The following is a 20,539-nucleotide window of genomic DNA, read 5'->3' as shown; positions in this document are numbered from 1 at the left end:
TACACATTAAACATGGCCGATGAGGAGAGCTTTTAGGTCGGTCATGTGTCTGAAAATAACCCATTAGCTGCTTTTTTTCAACAAAGTAGAGTTCAGCAAACTTCTTGATTATCATCTGTATCTGGATGGCCTATAATGAGAACCAGGGTTAGCAAAATGATGCTAACAGGGCAGCGAATTGATCAGATAATATAGGAACACCTGCATGTTCTGCAGCACCACCCTTTAAAGCCCAGACCATTAAATAAGTAAAAGAATAGCCAACGTTTTCAAAATTAGAGATGTCATTGAACTTTCAGAGAAATGAAATAAAAAACATACATGTCTAATACATTAGACATGTATGTTTAATCTTTAATACGTTTTCTGTTCCATAAATGTGTCTGATTTTGTAAGTCAGTGTTTTTAAGAATATAAATATTACACTGATGATGCAGAAGTCACAAAAACTCAGTTAAGTGAATCAAATATGATTCACTTGGTTTTAAAGGGATAAAGCATGTAGACACCAGTAGAGGCGTGGTTTAGTTCAGATGTACTGAGAGGACGCCAACTTTAAGCTCTACAGATGACTGTCTGCGGAGATTAGAATCTACATCTAATATTATTTGAAAAACATTTAACTGCTTTAAAATAAAGACGTCATGTATTTTTTGTTAAACTGCATCTTATTCCTATAAATAAAATAAATAATGAATCATTTGGTCTGAGGTTCAGAGATCAGAAGACTTATGGGTTAATACTTCCTGATGTTTTTCTGAGCTTAAAATGATTTTTACTAGAAGTAGTATTGGAGGTGCTTTTCCCACAGAACTAATTCTACAACTCTATGATTATCTCCTGGTTATGTGTTATCATACATTACCAAAAAGCCACAGACATTTTAAAGCCCTTAGGGGTGCCACAGTAGGATCAATACACCAAAACCTGCTGATCTCTCTACTGTAAGCTAGCATTTCTTGTTTTGGTTTGAGGTTATTTCAGCATCCTGTACACTAAGCCGAAGCTAAAAGACTTTCAGCTGGATGCTGTCCAGAGGCAGGTCAGGGTTACAAGGGCTTAAATAGCTGGAAGAACGTTCAAAGGCCACATCTGAAAGGGCTCTGAAGGGTGGAAAGCATCTGAACCGTCCACATTCAACCTCCTGTGCATATTTCTAGAATAAAATTAATAGAACTCAGTTTTACTGTCATTACACTTTCACAAGTAAAGCAACAAGATTAGCAGTGGGCTGCCATTGTGTGGCGAGCGGGGAGAGGTGTGGGGTTAAGGGTCTTGCTCAGGGACCCAGAGTGGCAGTCCATGGAAGTGAGGCTTGAACTCAGAACCTCTGGGACTCAAGCACAATGCCCTAACCACTAGGCCACCACTCCACCCTACTTCCTGCTGTATTTGTTGATGTTTGGGTGTCTCTCTACAGACGGTGCACTGCAGTGGCGACTGGGTATTAACAACTATCCTCAGCTATCAAAGGTTCCCAACTGAAACCCTTACACATCCAACATGTGTGAACAAAGTATGTAGTGATATAAAGAGCGTGTTTTCTGTAGTGTATATTTGCAACATTTGTCTAAAGCAGCAGGTGAAATTTCACAGGCTTTTCACCCAAGATCTCAACCGTACTTCACTAAAAACTTCCAAAATTCCAAAAGCTCCTCAAACTATATTTCTTGGATTCTCAGTGAAGTTTTGATAGTTAGCACAGCTTGGTAGTGACCTTCATGGCATTCCTTCTCAATACTTTAAAGAGCTGCTTTTGTAAGCTTACCAAAGTAACTAATGGTATCATATCCAACGAAATGACACATTTGGTACTACAGAGAATCCTTTGTAATTAATTATTAGATAATTTCTTCCAACCAGAGAAAGATGCTTGCCTCAGCTGAAAAGCCACCTTACCCAGGATGCATGAGTTCATGTCATTGATGTAGCCCTCGATCACGTTCCTTTTTTTGGAAGCTGAACCCAATCCACGACTCTCACAGCCGAAGACCAGAACAGATTAGCTGCTAAAAGTTCCCCTTTCCCTCATATCTGAGTAGAAATTAAAGTGGAGGAAGTGGAGGAAGTGATATCAGTAGGTGCTTTCTGAAGGGGGCGGATCACCACTGCTACACCTAGGATGGCGATGGCCACCCGTTCCTTTCCAGGACAGAGAAGGGCTGGTGCTGTTCAAGAAGCAGAATGATCTGCTTGTCACTGGAGACAACCACAGACAGAAAAAGCACAAATATTTGCTTTTACAAGAAAAATATTCCAACTCGCTGACAGCATCATTTAAACGGCTGGAAAAACAGCAAGGAGACAGGACCCTGGACATTGCCTTGTGGCAATAAGTAAAGAGGCAGAACCCTGGACAGCGCCTGGTAGCACCCAGCAATAAGGCAGGACTCTGGCAAGTGCTTGGTGGAAAACCACAAAGAGGCAGAACCCTGGACAGCGCCTGTTGGCAAAAACAAAAAGGCAAAACCATGGATAGCACCTGGTGGTAACCAGCATAGAGGCAGGACCCTGGACAGCGCCTGGTGGCAAACAGCAAGGAGGCAGGACCCTGGACAGCGCCTGGTGGCAAACAGCAAAGAGGCAGGACCCTTGACAGCGCATGGTGGCAACCAGCAAAAAGGTAGAACCATGGACAGCGCCTGGTGGCAACCGGCAAAGAGGCAGAACCCTGGACAGCGCCTGGTGGCAACCGGCAAAGAGGCAGGACCCTGGACAGCGCCTGGTGGCAACCGGCAAAGAGGCAGGACCCTGGACAGCGCCTGGTGGCAACCGGCAAAGAGGCAGGACCCTGGACAGCGGCTGGTGGCAACCGGATAAGAGGCAGGACCCTGGACAGCGCTTGGTGGCAACCGGATAAGAGGCAGGACCCTGGACAGCGCCTGGTAGCAACCGGCAAAGAGGCAGGACCCTGGACAGCGCCTGGTGGCAACCGGCAAAGAGGCAGGACCCTGGACAGCACCTGGTGGCAAACAGCAAAGAGGCAGGACCCTTGACAGCGCATGGTGGCAACCAGCAAAAAGGTAGAACCATGGACAGCGCCTGGTAGCAACCGGCAAAGAGGCAGGACCCTGGACAGCGCCTGGTGGCAACCGGCAAAGAGGCAGGACCCTGGACATCGCCTGGTAGCAACCGGCAAAGAGGCAGGACCCTTGACAGCGCATGGTGGCAACCAGCAAAAAGGTAGAACCATGGACAGCGCCTGGTGGCAACCGGCAAAGAGGCAGGACCCTGGACAGCGCCTGGTGGCAACCGGCAAAGAGGCAGGACCCTGGACAGCACCTGGTGGCAACCGGATAAGAGGCAGGACCCTGGACAGCACCTGGTGGCAACCGGATAAGAGGCAGGACCCTGGACAGCGCTTGGTGGCAACCGGCAAAGAGGCAGGACCCTGGACAGCACCTGGTGGCAATTGGATAAGAGGCAGGACCCTGGACAGCGCCTGGTGGTAACCGGATAAGAGGCAGGACCCTGGACAGCACCTGGTGGCAACCGGATAAGAGGCAGGACCCTGGACAGCACCTGGTGGCAATTGGATAAGAGGCAGGACCCTGGACAGCGCCTGGTGGTAACCGGATAAGAGGCAGGACCCTGGACAGCGCCTGGTGGTAACCAGCATAGAGGCAGGACCCTGGACAGCGCCTGGTGGCAACCGGCAAAGAGGCAGGACCCTGGACAGCGCCTGGTGGCAACCGGCAAAGAGGCAGGACCCTGGACAGCGCCTGGTGACAACCGGCAAAGAGGCAGGACCCTGGACAGCGCCTGGTGGCAACCGGCAAAGAGGCAGGACCCTGGACAGCACCTGGTGGCAACCGGATAAGAGGCAGGACCCTGGACAGCGCTTGGTGGCAACCGGCAAAGAGGCAGGACCCTGGACAGCGGCTGGTGGCAACCAGCATAGAGGCAGGACCCTGGACAACATGGACCTTCAAAGGCTAAGGAGAGGCAACGACAGAACGGTTGTGAGAACTGGAAGCCACCCAATGTTCTATTAAGTAACAAAGTCAAGAAAAACGATGGATGTATGACTACTGATTTCTTTTCTTTTCAGTTCTATGCTCAACATTTGATCAGCTGATGATCTTTCCGGTTATTAGTTCCGTCTGTTTATTTTGTCTCTTCTGATTCTTTTGGCATTTGAAACTCATCTTATGGCTCAGTTCCAATCCAGCAGAAGGAGATTTGAATACTTGTGAATTTTTTTCTGGTCTTACGATTTTGGTCAGAAGAATCCATCAATTCATCTACAGATGAAAATGGAAGTAAAAAAGTTTTGAAAGGAAAGGTGTCCAAACTTTTCACTGTTGTCAACCTGTTACTAACTGCCTTTTTCTGGACTATCTATGTGTTCTAGCTCTATGTGCTTGTTTGTGATGCAGATATTTGGCACACTCACATTAACTCCACAAAAAAAACATGCCTGCTGGTCATGAGTTGTCAGCATACAAACTATGAGGTGGAATGATTAGTTGAAATTGTTCAGGCACACCACTGGAGATATGAATTAGCTATTTCTGGACAACATTTGGACTCTAGAGCTGCTTGCTTTGCAAATATGAGGAAAACCATACACCTAACTCATCAAGTTAGAACAGGATTTAATGTCAAAGAAGCTAAAGTTGGAAAATGATGTTAAAAAGAAAGAGGTGATCAATTGAGGCACTTACGGATCACAGCAAGGCGCACACACACAAATAATAACTGTGTGTGGCTGGCCTCTCTGCAAACATGGCCTCCTTATTGACAGCTTTGTGACTCTTATGAGACAAACACACACACACACACACACTTTCATTCAGTCATTTAACAGAGAGGAATAGGCATTTACATCACAGAGTTAAAAAGATTTCTTTGGAGGAACATATCAGGACCCTGACTGCAAAGGGCATTGTTTGGAAAAAAAAGAAAATGACAGAAGGAGAAAGACAGAAAACGAGTCAAGTGAGGAAAAAGGAGAGCGTACAGCAGAGGAAGGAGAGAAGAGTTCAGTAAAAATAATTAGCGGGACTAACATGGCGTTACTGGTAGCTGTGGTGGAAACGTCAGCCGAAGAGATAACTCCACACTTGGCACATTTGAGCGTCATATTGTACAGTGGCACTGTCATCTGACTGCAAAGTCAAATTAACACGCTGTAACATACACAAACAGATACAAGTGCACCTACACATAGACTCACACTGAAATGTGTGTGAATCACACACCCCCACACACACACACACAGTGTTCTCGCTCAGTCTCTCTCTCAGGGCTACAGTCCAGCATGAAGTTATCTAAGTGTTTGGTTGGAAGTGTAAAAGGGACAGGGAAAGGTCAGGGGAAGGTCAGGGAAAGGTCAGGACCCTGGAGCGCTTATTCTGTCTTCCAGGAGCCAATATATTGGGAGGAGGGTACCGTGGATCTAAATCAGCTTAGATTATTTCATACAGCATGTGGCCGAGGTGCTGATTGTGTTCGAGGCAGAAGCTAAATCAAAAAACATATAGCAAAGAATAAGGCTAAATGATGATTTCCTCCTTCATAAACATCAGGCTTAAAAAGGGAACCATGGTTACTGAACCAACTCTTGCTGCCAATTTTTTTGTTATTTCTTGGATTTAAAAATCGAAATCTGTTCACTTTTATGCAATGAAGAGTCCAAGCTTAAAGCACAACGTTAAGATGGAAGGAAGAAGGAAACATAGCAGCTGATGAAGGCTCCTACTTCGACCCCGAGCATTTAAAATAACTCTATTCCAGCCAGGTAAAAAATCTTGTTGAGAGTAAAACCAGTTTTCTTCAGGCACCTGGAAGGACAGCTCTATAGCTATGATCGAAATGTACTTTAATGCATAGAATAAGTGCAATCCTATAAGGTGAAACATGGATCAAGCAAAAGATCAGGTTGGAACATTCAGTCCTCAGTGAGAAAGGCCTCTTCAATCGGCCAATTAGATCTGTAGCAAGCCACTACGCTAAATCTAAAAAACTGGACATAAAAAACGCTCAAACATTCTGGTTATAAGAGACAAACATGCTGTACTGACTGATCCGGTTCAGCAACTGATCCGATTCAGCGAATGATCCAGTTCAGCAAATGATCCGGTTCATCGAATGATCCTGTTCATCGACCGATCAGGTTCACTGACTGATCCGGTTCACTGACTGATACGGTTCACTGACTAATCCAGTTCACTGACTGATCCGGTTCACTTTCTGATCCGGTTCACTGACTGATTCACTTCACTGAAGGATCAGGTTCACTGACTTGTTCCGGATCACTGACTGATTGGTTCACTGACCGATCGGGTTTTTTTTTATTATAGTTTTTACTGAATGATCCGGCTCACTGACTTGATCCGCATCACTGATGGATCTAGTTAACTGAATGAACCGGTTCAATGAATGATCTGCATCACTGATGGATCTAGTTAACTGAATGATCCGGTTCAATGAATGATCCGCATCACCGAAAGATCTGGAGAGAACCGGAGAGATAGAGCTTCAAGGATGCATTCACAGAACCTATCTTTAACAAAGGTTTACTTACTGACACAGTTCACTGAATGACCCGGATTACTGAATGATTCTGTTCACTGCCTGATCTGGTTCAATGAGGAGAAGAACACCCGTTCACCTCAGACAGCCTGCGCTGTGATCTCACCCTCCCCACCCCCCAATGTGCCAATCCTTAAGCTGCTGCAACCATAGACCAGTGTCACTATTAAAAAAAAGAGTCATTTCTAAATGTTAAAATAAGTCAATTTCTGTCTGGTTTTCTTTATTTGAACCATTCATTTTGTCTCTGTGATAAATGGCAGATGCTCACTCTGGAAATGCATTGCTTGTTTATTTGTTTGTTTCCAATATTTACTAAAGTAGAGCCAATTATTTAGTCTTTCTCTAGATTTGCTGAAGACCACCGTCTAGACTAGATATTCTAAAAAAAAAACAACCCAATGTCAAATACTTTTATGTAATCTCTGTTATGATCTCAAACATCCAAAAGCTTCACTTTATAAAATTCTGGGTACATCAATACTTTTGGTGGCCAGTATCGAAAGGTAATAACCAACTAATAGCTTCCAAGGTGGCCTTTCACTAAACCACTATTAGAGTTCAGGGAATCGATTTCTTGCAATAGGACGACCAAATAAAAAATACATAATGTGATGGAATAAATTCAATTTCTACCAAAAGGGCAAGGGAGCTGTTAAATTGGCACTGGAGGCAGTGCCATTAAAAAGCTATTTGGCCATCAGCCGACACAGCTTGCGGGGGGGAGGGGGGGTTGGGGGGTTACTATCCAAACAGAGAGCTCTATCTTAATATTTGACATGAAGATGGACATAAATGAGTGAAGAGCTCCAAAAGATATCCAACCAAAGAGGACCAAAGTCTGCCTTAAAGTTTGGCCTGCAGTGTTGAAGTAGTTTGTTTTTCTTATTATCACCTCCTGTCCTGTTCACTCTACCAACCACTTTAACTTCAGTGTTCAGGGGACAGGATCCTCCAAAGTGGGAGGAGTCCTTAGATTCCACTGGACACTTCATAAAATGTTGGACGAGGGAATTAGCTTCATTAAGCATGTTTTCTGTTCAGAGCAGGGCAGCAGGTCCAGGATGGAGGCCAGTCAGGCTCCCTATACAGCAGATTTAACAGCTTCCTTCTCCTCTTTGCTGTTTCAAAGCAACATTGACCAATCAGCGCTAAATCTAAGGGCTTTCTAACCAAACATGAGACGACATGTCCAGTGGAAAGGATGGCATCTAAATATTCTCCAAAAAGGTGCAGCTGGAAAGTAATGCATTTGCTGGGCTATTATCAAAGATGGAACCCATAATTAACCCATGTTAGATTTATTCTTAAGGCTAAATTGTACAAAATCTAATCCCGTATTAACTGGAAGTAGCACAGGTATTAAAATAAATAAATAAACCAACACTGCCATGTTTAAAACTATTCAACTGAAAGTCAGGCTGTGCCCACATTACGTTAATAATGATAATATAACGATCCATCAATAGTTTAGTTTTCTCCTTCTTCTTTTATTGTTTAACAGCAGCTTCAAGTTTATTACTGCCACCAACTGGTAAGGAGTGTAACAGCTTCGTCAGGGGTGTAGATTCATACTCGTTCATCTGTGATTTACTTGGTTTGTTGCAAAGATATAATTCGTATTTGTAATTCTAAACCTGTATTTTCCGAGCGAAATTCATCTATAGGGTACAACCTTTGTCCTTCAGGCCCCGCCCCTTATGATATGTTCACACCGGACAAACTTTCAGCAACAGAAGCAGCTGTTTTACTTGCAAATTGTATAGTTGACGTGTATCAAGTTGCATCCAAAGCTCCTGCAGCGCATCTCTAGCAGCAGCGCCTAACTAGCTTCTGAGCATCTGAGACACTTCACAAGCAGCAGATGGTGGAGTTGGAAAAAATGTTATGTTTGCTGCCGGTCACGCCACATCAACCAATCACAGAAGCTGATCTGGGAGCTGGCAGGGAGTCGGACACAGCACTGCTGATGCAGAGCGCTATGATCACTCCTCTGAAACAGTTTATTAACGCCTAAATTAACTTCAAATGTAGAAACCTGCCGGCAGAATATGTTGGCTTTTATTATCCTGCTGCCTGCAGTTTGTAGCACAGACCTGAAAACGTCCACGGTGGACCCCGCCTCTCGCCCGTAGATAGCTGGAGATAGGCAACAGCATCAAAACTCGCTTCAACTTTAAAAAGACTAGAGTCACTGAAATCAGCAGAGGTTGGGCCAATTATTCTGAAAGGCTCAATGACTGTGACAACGTCCATCAAACAACACCACACATTTATTTCATTAAAATAAAGCTTTCTGTCAGAATATCGAGTAAGAAGCCATTTTATCTGTAATTATTAATCCATTAGAAAATACTACTGACTTGTTAAAATGGAATCAGATTTCTATATTTACCAGTTTTTATGTTTCTTGATTTTCCCCCATATATCAAATAAACTCACCTACAATGTTGCTTCTCACCATCCGCCAAACATGCGTATATATTCCTGCATCGTGTTATTAAGGCAGTTTGTTACTAAACAGAAACAACCATAAAAATCCATCCATTTTCGGACACGCTTAATCCCAAGTGGGGTCGCGAGTGGAAACCATAAACATGAAAGTATTTTCATTTTTAAACTGTAATGAGTAAACCGAGAAAACCATTATTCGATTGTTTCGCACTAAACAGAAAGAAAAAACAAATAACGATATTTAAATATTTTTTTATTCCATGAGACAAAAAGGCCTGAGGAGCTTCCTTTTATTCCATGGAAATAAAAGTTGGACTTTGAGAGCAGATGTAACAACCAAAAATTGACAGGGGGTTCAATTAATCTGTCGATAACTTTTCAATTAATTATCAGAAAGCCAAAGGTTCCTCAAAGAAGACTTTTTCAGACTTGAACTTCCAAAAGCATTTAAAGACAATTACAAGGTGGGCTTTCTATCACCTGAAGAACATTTCCAGGATTAAAGGACTAATGTCTCAGCATGATCTGGAAAAACGAATCCATGCGTTTATTTTTAGTCGAATTGATTACTGCAACGGTGTTTTCACAGGTCTGCCTAAAAAGTGGATCAGACAGCTGCAGCTGATCCAGAACGCTGCTGCCCGTGTCCTCACTAAGACTAAGAAAGTAGAGCACATCACCCCGGTTCTAAAGTCCTTCCACTGGCTCCCTGTATCTCAGAGAATAGACTTTAAAATCCTTCTGTTAGCCTATAAATCTCTGAATGGCTTAGCACCTAAATGCATCACAGACTTGCTATCAGTGTATCAACCCTCCAGACCACTCAGGTCTTCTGGCTCCAGCCTGCTCTGCAGACCTAGAACCAGAACTAAACATGGAGAAGCAGAATTTAGTTCCTATGCTCCACTTATCTGGAACAAACTTCCAGAAAACTGGAAAAGTGCGGAAAGCCTGAGTTCCATTAAATCAAGACTAAAAACACATTTGTTTAGGATTGCCTTCCACTGTTCTAGTTAAACAGTTCAACTAAAACATTTTTTCTTTAGTCCAATTATTTTGTAATATTCTTGTTTGTTGCTGCATTTTTTAATCTTATTTTATTTATTTTTTAATTTTTTCCTACTTGCTTTGATTCTGTTTTATTTTCCTATATTTTAATGATGTAAAGCACTTTGCATTGTCTTTGTACTGAATTGTGCTATACAAATAAATGTGCTTTGCCTTGCCTTGCCTTTTTATGAAATTAAACCAGGTGAAACTCTTTCCATTTAAAGAGTTCTGGATAGAAAACAGATGGAAACGTGTTTTTATTTATCTTAAATGCAAAATGTTTATATATTTTGGGCAAAAATGTGTCCCTCTATTAGCTAAAGGCGTGTCTTATTTTTAAAAAAGTTTTTGCGGCACTTGTGGCTTGCTTTTTCTGACAGTAGACTGATAGGGGGGTATGAGAGAGGTGGGGGGACATGCCGCAAAGGACCACAGGTCTGATTCGAACCCGGGTCGGTTGCGTCGAGGACTAAGGCCTCCGTTCAATGGGTCGTGTGCTCCAACCACGCGAAGTAATGCATTTGCTGGGTTAGCTGCCCCACCTGCACGCAGACAGGTGGGGCAGCTAACTTCGCGTTTCTGCAAACTGGCCATCAGCAATATAAGAATGGATTTTCTTGGACGTTTCTGCTGTTTTTTTTTATCCCTGTATAAAAAAAAACAACAAATATGAGTAAAAATTAATCTAGTGCAAAAAAGGTCTGAAGTTGGATACTGGTATTGATCCGTTTTCTGGTTAGGGCTCAAACAACAACACAATAGTATGTTTTTGTTTTCTTCAGTAAAAGCTTCAAATGAGGAAACAAACTGCCTGAATAAACATGGTCCATTTCTACCTATAGTAGGACTTTATATAAACTGTCAAACGTCTATTTACTGCATTTATGCCTAATTTAATTTACACTATACCTTTAAACCCACCACTAACATTAACATCAGGGGTTCGTCACGTTTGGTGGATTACGTCCTGCCTGTCGTTAGAAGGCTGGTAAATACAGCAGGTGCTAAAGAGCAAGCATAAACACGGACACACAGCCATCATTTCATTCAGAAAAATCACTCCAATGAGAAATATGGACAGAAAATAAATAGGACTCCTATTGGTTACTGACAGGAAAATTCTCTAAAAGCAGTGGAGAAAAGATCAGGTCCTACAGCAGCGTTAGGGTCTATCAGCTGAAAGGAGGCAGGAGGAGTGAGAACAGGAAGGAAACAGTTAGCCAATCAGAGGCGCTCGCTAGAGGAATCAGCTGCTTTGAAGCTGGTCGCATTAAAGAGGAGAGTGGGATGGGCAGAAATTTTTACCCAATCACTGCTGAGATGGGAGGGGGCGTCTGAGACTGAAGTGTTCCTGACTGGAGAGCCCTGAGTGAGAGAGAGGGGATTCTGTGCAAACTCAAACATTTCAGACAGCAGAACGACACAGTGAACAGAGAGATCATTGGAAAAAAGCAACAAACTTTTCAGAGAGAGAGAAACAAACAGAAACAGTTGAATGAACCAACAATGCTAATGGAGATGGAAAACAGCCCGAGGAGTAAAGGGAATCAGGGTGTATGTCGCTTCTGATCAATAACCAACAGAGCAAAGCTAAAAGTCCAAACAGAACTCTAAACACAGTTTATGTCCAACAGAAGTGCCATTTTAGCCTCTAATGTGGAGACCCGAGTACCGCTGCCGCCCCACACTGAGACCGGATCACGACAGACCGGACCTGGCTGACTCCTGAAGTTTGCTTATGGAAAATTAAGAACTTGAGGACCAAATAGGACACACTGTGCTTAATGTGTGAAGGTTTTTAGCTTTAGATCCTGGTGGAGAACAGGGGAGTCAAAGAGGGAGGGGTCCTTCTTTTTTTTGTTGTCATAGAAGATTCAAATTTTTCTAGGTGATGTTTTCATGAAAGCTGTAGTTTGCCTCTAATCCTGGAAGGTAGAAGACAGACTACATAAAGGGCAATTTAAGGAGGCCATTGGGTCATAGCGCAGTTTGTAGGATGAACCTGGAGCAACCAGGGAGGATCCATATACACACAAAGGAACATGCAAACCCCTCTCCAGGCAAGGACTTTATTTTGGTGAAGAAACTGCTGCTCCACACTCAAAACAAACTCAAAAACTTCAATCCTGGTATCTTTTTAAAAACCAGTTTGGTAACCAGACCTTCAGGTTCAGTAGATTCTCAGCAGTCGATGTTTGCTTCCACCAGCTGCTGAAATAAACCTCAATCAGGCTTTTATCGTAGACTGAGGCCCGCAGAGAAAAATCACTTTGAGCTGAATCGGAAGCTTGTCTGACAAAAAAGCCGAATCAACTGTGCTGTACACGTCACATGGTCCAATAGACCAGACAAACCATCCAGCCAGAGTGCGAAATACGGGGGGGTCCGGGGGGGCTCAACCCCCCCGTTTAACCCATGAGACCCCCTGAAAGCCTCAAAAGCAAAATTTAAGGGCGGGTCTTAAATTGTGTCAAAAATAGTTAGCATACGCGCTAACTAGCGGCTACTGTTAACATGTTGTTTATGTCATTATGTGTTTCTGTATGTATTCAGGGAATATGTTAAGTTTATTATTTAGGAGAATTGTGCCTGTTTACACAAAGACTTATGCACATTATTTCTTTGTTTCAGTTTTACCATTCATTCATCCATCTATACCAGCCAATAAATCCAAAGAAAAGGCTAACGGTGTGGTTATTGCAAATGATGGTTATCTAACTGCTAAGCTAAGAGTGAGGGCAGGACGTAAATTATTTTTTTGTCGCTAATGGTCACTAAAATGTTTTTAAGCTCAACATGTCCAGTATTAAAATTCAAAACCTTTATTCACAAATATGCTCTGTCTCCTGCACTACTATTAATACTATATTTATTTACTGTTATTTTGCACTGTTACTGTTACAAATGTATCTTACATAATTGGTAATAATAATAATTTTTCTGCTGCCATTACCATCTGCCTTTTTGCACTAGCATAAGTATTGCATATTTTATATTTTATACATTTTATATTTTATTGTGAAATTGAATGTTTAAATTTTAGTATTAGGAGCTGATCTTATCTGTTGTGCACTTTATCGGTTTCACTGTTGGTGAAAGAGAAACGAACGTCCTCTCGAGTCCTTGTATGTCTGGTGAATCTGAAGAATTGACATTAAAGCTGACTTGACTTTGTAATGTTATAGGCCTACTGCATATTGAGAAAATTTAGATCGGTATTGCGCAACAATCGGGAGATGGGGACCCCCCCAAATATTGACAGGTATTTCGCACACTGCATCCAGCATCGACACATCCACAGCTAACCCTTATCTTAGCCTAGCTAACGCCTCTTAGGGACACACATTAAGACAGGCTTAATGTTTTGGACTTTAAGAGGAGAGTCTATCTCGCATTTAATGTGGATCACATGGTTTCATATGTGGCTCAAAGAAAATCTGAAGGAAATTTGAAAGAAAAACAGTCCTAAGACTCTTAGGATGAATATCAGTCAGTAGTTTTGTGTACAATTCCTGCAAATATTGTAATCATCTTTTTTTCTTTAAATAAACACATTTTCCCTTAATTTCAGCAGGCAGGAAAGACAATTTGCAAAATGAAAATAAATAATAAAAAGAGGATTATCTTATTTTATGTGCATTGCATTTCCTTGCTTTATTTTAAGGGGGAAAAACTCGTCCCATTGGCAAATCGTCTTATTTTCCTGCACACATTAAAAGCAAACACAGTAGAAATCTTTACTTATTTTTAGAAAGTATTTTCAGTGAAAGCTTCAATATTAGTCAGCAGGAGCGGTGCTATATCAAAACCTTTTTTAATAAAAAACAAAACACTCCAAACTATTTACTGATGTATAATCAGAAGCATTCGGACCCGAAGAACAGAAAGCGGAAGCAGAGATAACTGGTTTTTGCACCCTGATCCCCTTTACTAAAGAGAGAAACAGAAGCAGGGTTGGGAAGTGGATGGATTCAGAGCAACACCTGCAAACAAAGAGCAGCTGGAGGAGAAACAACAGAAAGCAATGAGATGAGTCAGTCTGTGAGGACCATTAACCAGACCGCTTCCTTTCCTCTGTCACGTCCGGCCGGTTGGATCGCACCAATCAGGTGGTCGACTTTAGCCAATTCAGCCCACCCCCCCATTAGCAGCCGGGCTGGTTAGAGGTCACCCAGAATAAGGAAAGTGTGCTTTAAGGCATACCCCGCCCTCTCCTTTAGTTTCATATCAGTAATGCCGTCTTTGGAGACCAGTTTGTTAAAAACGAGAATCCCAATAACCATGTTAACCTGCCGAAGACAAGAAGCACAGAGTTAAAGCAGAGTAAAGGCACTTGTCATAGTTCAAAGCATGCAGCAGCACTGTAGAGAGGATGATGATGATGACGGTGGCGTTCACCACTACGACAGCGGCATGCACATCAGCAGCTAAACCTGTTCACTCTTTCTGAAGTGCATCTCGTTTAAATTTAGTGACAATCGTGAAATGCAGCGACAGACATTAAGACGTGAAGGATGGAAAACCAACAGAGAGCATGCAGGAGATGGATGGATGTCCCCCAAACAGCAGGCGTGATCTGATAGCGGTCAGAGTACAGGACAGCTAAACTCAGCCACAGAGGCGGTCTGAGCGACCCGGAGGCCAGAGGACCGCGGTTAGAACAGGACATCAAACATGGTTCTCGCCGCCTACAGACAGCCTCATTAACCTTATTTTATGGCCACAGCGTCAACATTACACCTGGATTTATAGATTTATCTAGGATCTGACCTTTATTTTTCTAGAATAGTGTTTCATCATTATAGGATGAAAAAGGCCTGAAAGAAACAAATCAGGAAGGAAGGTCCAGCTGTGGCGCAGAGCTGGATTTCCAGACATTAGCGGTAAATAAGCGGTCAGTGGCCGGCCTGAGGGCCCTCACTGCAGACTGGGAGCTGCTCTACCAGGCACAGATGATCTGGATCTGCTGGTTTCACTCAGAGAGAGGAGAGGTCACTGATACTCTGAGCACATTTATAACAATACAGGCAAATGTTTTAATCATTTCTAGATAAATAACTTCTCTGAATAACTATTTTCTATTCTAGAATAGTTTGGGCTTTCATCTTTAGGGAAAACTGGACATGAGAGGCAGAAGGTCAGGGGTTAAACGTCTCAGTGCTTGGGGTGATGGGATGGTGTTCTCTGTTGCAACACAAACTAAAGATGGTTTGTTAGTGAGGGTCTGATAACATTTTCAGCACCATGGAGAGTGAAGCTGTTGTCATCAGTGACTTTCTGAGCTGATTGTGAAGAACTGACCTGTTTATTAAAAGGATCATTCACTAATCTTTTCAGTACAATCAATGGAAAGTTAATGCTGAACTTGAAAACCTCAGTCTGAGGGAATAAAATGTTTTAAAGTTTAAAATAAACTTAAATGCGTGATCGATAATAATCCGATTTACTGGGATATGACGGGGATTCTGCCTGTTCTCATTTGGTTCTGGTTCTGCACGGTTTATACCAACAGATTTAGTCCCAGATAAACAGCAGAAAATCTACTGTTTGACATCAGGGAGACATGGCAGCGATTTAGGAACAGCTCTGATGTGATCCGTGTCCTGGTTCTGGTCGGAGCTCCTGGTAGATTGATCTAAGCTGTAATGGTTCCATAAAGCCTGCTTGACTTTTTCAGAAGGTCTAGATCTATCAAAGGTCAAAGGTCGTCTGACCCACCAGTGTACCAAGTTCTGTCGATGATTTGTAGTAAAATAAAATAATTAAGGTAACTGGAGTCTGTTTTTTTTGTCCAACTGGTAAAGATCCTTAGGCAGACATGCAGCCACACATTCCCTCGACCGCACCAGTTAAACATTCATATCCTGACATGTTTAAACAGGAGAAACAGTCAGCACACAAAGACTGAGGAAAAAAACAGGGAAACATGAAAACTGAAAGCAATTACTAAAATGTAGGAACTTAAAACAAATGAAAGTTGAGCGATAAAAACACCCAGCAAAAAACAAAGGAGCAATTAGGCAGAAAAAAAAGGGGGGGGGACATAATGGAGAATGAAGCTATAGAAGAAGAAAGAGAAACAGATGTTAAATCATGCAGACAGAGTAGAGGAAAATGGAAAAGTAGAGAATCGAGAGCTTTTTAACGCTTCAGTTCGTCCTCTGAGGATTTTCCTCTTTTTCTCACTATTTCCTCTTCCTGGGAGCCGAAATTTACTCACCTTCTGGAATATTCCAGCTAGTGCTGATCACCAGTTCTCATGGTTTCTAAATTCTCCAAATGAAGAAAACTATTTGATCGGAATCCAGAAATTGTACCGAGCTAGAATGACAGAGGAGCCGAAACAAACCAGAGTCACTGTGGACCAATGAAACCAGTTTACAGAGACTGGCCAGAGGGTCACCAGTGGTCCATCCATGAATCTGACTAGTCTACACAGTGATGAATAAAGGGTTGAATTCTGAACCGGCAGGATGACAGCTGTCCTTCTTCAGATGTTCATTGTAGATCACTTAAAAAGACTGACGTCTCTCCTGTTTCCTCTTGTCTGGATAGAAACTGTTTATATAAAGATGTCTTCCGACTCAGCCATGAGAAAACCGAATAAATCCTCCCTCTGTCTGCCATATTCACACATATTGACCACATGGGATGGATTATAATCAGGCATGCACCCATCTGAACATTTGGGCCGGTCCTGATGTTGGTGACAATCAAAACCTAAAAGTACATCTTCATTACCTTAATGGTCTGGATGGTCTCCAAACATCTGTAAGGTCTGGATGGTCTCCAAACATCTGCATGGTCTCTAAACGTCTGTAAGGTCTGGATGGTCTCTAAACGTCTGTAAGGTCTGGATGGTCTCTAAACGTCTGCATGGTCTCTAAACGTTTGTAAGGTCTGGATGGTCTCTAAACGTCTGCATGGTCTGGATGGTCTCTAAACGTCTGTAAGGTCTGGATGGTCTCTAAACGTCTGCATGGTCTCTAAACGTCTGTAAGGTCTGGATGGTCTCTAAACGTCTGCATGGTCTGGATGGTCTCTAAACGTCTGTAAGGTCTGGATGGTCTCTAAACGTCTGTAAGGTCTGGATGGTCTCTAAACGTCTGCATGGTCTGGATGGTCTCTAAACGTCTGTAAGGTCTGCATGGTCTCTAAACGTCTGCATGGTCTCTAAACGCCTGTAAGGTCTGGATGGTCTCTAAACGTCTGCATGGTCTGGATGGTCTCTAAACATCTGTAAGGTCTGGATGGTCTCTAAACGTCTGTAAGGTCTGGATAGTCTCTAAACGTCTGCGTGGTCTGGATGGTCTCTAAACGTCTGTAAGGTCTGGATGGTCTCTAAATGTCTGTAAGGTCTGGATGGTCTCCAAACATCTGCAAGGTCTCTAAATGTCTGTAAGGTCTGGATGGTCTCTAAACGTCTGCATGGTCTGGATGGTCTCCAAACATCTGCATGGTCTCTAAACGTCTGTAAGGTCTGGATGGTCTTTAAACGTCTGCATAGTCTGGATGGTCTCTAAATGTCTGTAAGGTCTGGATGGTCTCTAAACATCTGCATGTTCTCTAAACATCTGCATGGTCTGGATGGTCTCCAAATATCTGCATGGTCTCTAAACGTCTGTAAGGTCTGGATGGTCTTTAAACGTCTGCATGGTCTGGATGGTCTCTAAACGTCTGCATGGTCTGGATGGTCTCCAAACATCTGCATGGTCTCTAAACGTCTGTAAGGTCTGGATAGTCTTTAAACGTCTGCATAGTCTGGATGGTCTCTAAATGTCTGCATGGTCTGGATGGTCTCTAAACGTCTGTAAGGTCTGGATGGTCTCTAAATGTCTGTAAGGTCTGGATGGTCTCCAAACATCTGCATGGTCTGGATGGTCTCTAAACGTCTGTAAGGTCTGGATGGTCTCTAAATGTCTGTAAGGTCTGGATGGTCTCCAAACATCTGCATGGTCTCTAAACGTCTGTAAGGTCTGGATGGTCTCTAAACGTCTGCATGGTCTGGATGGTCTCTAAACATCTGTAAGGTCTGGATGGTCTCTAAATGTCTGTTAGGTATGGATGGTCTCCAAACATCTGCATGGTCTCTAAACGTCTGCATAGTCTGGATGGTCTCTAAATGTCTGCATGGTCTCTAAACTTCTGCATGGTCTGGATGGTCTCTAAACGTCTGTAAGGTCTGGATGGTCTCTAAATGTCTGTAAGGTCTGGATGGTCTCCAAACATCTGCATGGTCTCTAAACGTCTGTAAGGTCTGAATGGTCTCTAAACGTCTGCATGGTCTGGATGGTCTCTAAACATCTGTAAGGTCTGGATAGTCTCTAAATGTCTGTAAGGTCTGGATGGTCTCCAAACATCTGCATGGTCTCTAAACGTCTGTAAGGTCTGGATGGTCTCTAAACTTCTGCATGGTCTGGATGGACTCTAAACCACTGTAAGGTCTGGATGGTCCCTAAATGTCTATAAGGTCTGGATGGTCTCCAAACATCTTCATGGTCTCTAAACGTCTGTAAGGTCTGGATAGTCTCTAAATGTCTGTAAGGTCTGGATGGTCTCCAAACATCTGCATGGTCTCTAAACGTCTGGATGGTCTCTAAACTTCTGCATGGTCTGGATGGACTCTAAACATCTGTAAGGTCTGGATGGTCTCTAAATGTCTATAAGGTCTGGATGGTCTCCAAACATCTTCATGGTCTCTAAACGTCTGTAAGGTCTGGATGGTCTCTAAACGTCTGTAAGGTCTCTAAACTTCTGCATGGTCTGGATGGTCTCTAAACGTCTTTAAGGTCTGGATGGTCTCTAAACTTCTGCATGGTCTGGATGGTCTCTTAACGTCTGCATGGTCTGGATGGTCTCTAAATGTCTGTAAGGTCTGGATGGTCTCCAAACATCTGCATGGTCTCTAAACGTCTGTAAGGTCTGGATGGTCTCTAAACGTCTGCATGGTCTGGATGGTCTCTAAACGCCTGCATGGTCTGGATGGTCTCTAAGGACGTGAAAAAGCTATGTACTGTAGCTCCTCTGAAACCAAATGAGTTTGGCAGAAATGTTTTTCTTTGCATTTCCTGCATAAAAAAAAACTCTAATTTCCTTGTTTAATTTCAGTGAATGTTGGTCTGTCAGGTCTGTGTGCTGCAGGTGATCTACGGAGGATCAGTCGTGCAAAGGGGTTCACTTCTGCCACATTTTAGGAAGCAAAGTTCCTGCACTGGCATTTTGGTTAGAGCGGTCAAGCTTAGGTAACACTGAAGAATTTAATGAAGCATTTACTGAGACATTTGATTTAGAGTGTACTGGGGCATTTAAAGAGAGATTTACAGAAGTATTTAATGAAGCATCAACTGAGGTATTTAATTAAACTTTTGCTGAAGCATTTAATGAGGAATTTAATGACACATTAAAGGGCATTTAATGGAGAGCATACGGAGACATTTAATGAAATAAATATCGAGGTATTTAATGAGGCATTTACTGAGGCATTTATAGTGAGGAATTAAATTACATTTAATGAAGCATTTAATGAAGCTTGTACTGAAGCATCAAATGAGGCATCTTTTTGAGGTATTTACTAAGGCATTTATCGTGAAGAATTGAATGATACATTTAATGAAGCATTTAATTAAGAATCTACTGAGTAATCAAATGAGGCATCTTTCTGAGGCATTTACTGAGGCATTTGATGGAGAACATACTGAGGCATTTACTGAGGCATTTATAGTGGAGAATTGAATGACACATTTAATAAGGCATTTAATTAAGAATCTACTGAAGCATATAATGAGGCATTAAATGAAGAATGCACTAAGGCACTTATTGAGACTTTTAAATAGGCATTCAATTAAGTATTTAAAGAGGCATTTAATGAAGCATTTTGCTAGGGCATTTTATGAAGCATTTACTGATGCATCTAGTGCAGCATTTAACGAAGCATTAAGGCAAAAACGTAGGTCTGACATATTGCCTGTAGTGCAGTTGATTTTTACACATTCATAAGTAATCGAGAAAACAATTTAACAAAAACGAAAAAAGGAACAATTTTTCTTTTTCTTCTAGAATAAATGGTGGTTTCCATTGGTTACAGGTGCTTACAGTAGGCCTATTTTCTAAGCTTACTTTTAGGTTTTTCTTAATATAGTTAACGATTAATAGTTCATCCGTTCATCAATTAAAACAGCTTTAAATATTCTGTGTTTTAGTCATTAAAGGGAACTTATGGTGGAGAAAAAATGTGTTTGGGGTTTGGGCATCAATTTACCATGACGGACCCACAAACAAACTGATGAAAACTTGCAAAACCAGAGATCCTGTGAAATTATAGGCCATTACCAGTTTAAAGGCCTGGGTCAAAAGCTGCCTTCTTTGTTTTTCTCAATTCCTGAAGCATTTATGGAAATAATGTGTTTAAATCTCATCCACATACAAACAGCCGAGGATGTCTATGGTAAATTGGTCCAAAACATGCATCTCAAAAAAACCCAAAGCATTCAGTTTCAAT

General features: G+C 42.3%; 1 protein-coding gene across 10 annotated transcripts in view; it reads right to left on the bottom strand.

The window, feature by feature from the left end:
• adgrb1a (adhesion G protein-coupled receptor B1a) overlaps nucleotides 1-20,539 on the bottom strand; it is a 214,979-nt gene that overhangs the window by 19,984 nt on the left and 174,456 nt on the right. For 6 of the 10 annotated variants that reach the window (XM_038288401.1, XM_038288392.1, XM_038288394.1 and 3 more), the window contains 2 exons: nucleotides 14,245-14,330; nucleotides 5,013-5,111 (listed from right to left, as the gene is read on the bottom strand). In XM_038288401.1, coding sequence (XP_038144329.1) covers nucleotides 5,013-5,111; nucleotides 14,245-14,330 — 185 coding nt within the window. Of the gene's footprint in view, nucleotides 1-5,012; nucleotides 5,112-11,346; nucleotides 11,407-14,244; nucleotides 14,331-20,539 lie in introns of all 10 variants that reach the window. The other 4 variants (XM_038288398.1, XM_038288399.1, XM_038288402.1 and 1 more) reach the window with 2 other exon arrangements.

Source organism: Cyprinodon tularosa, unplaced genomic scaffold (genome assembly GCF_016077235.1).
Source record: "Cyprinodon tularosa strain WSP-4 unplaced genomic scaffold, ASM1607723v1 ctg254, whole genome shotgun sequence".
In the NCBI taxonomy this organism is placed as follows: domain Eukaryota; kingdom Metazoa; phylum Chordata; class Actinopteri; order Cyprinodontiformes; family Cyprinodontidae; genus Cyprinodon; species Cyprinodon tularosa.
This window is presented reverse-complemented; position numbering and strand designations above follow the sequence as displayed.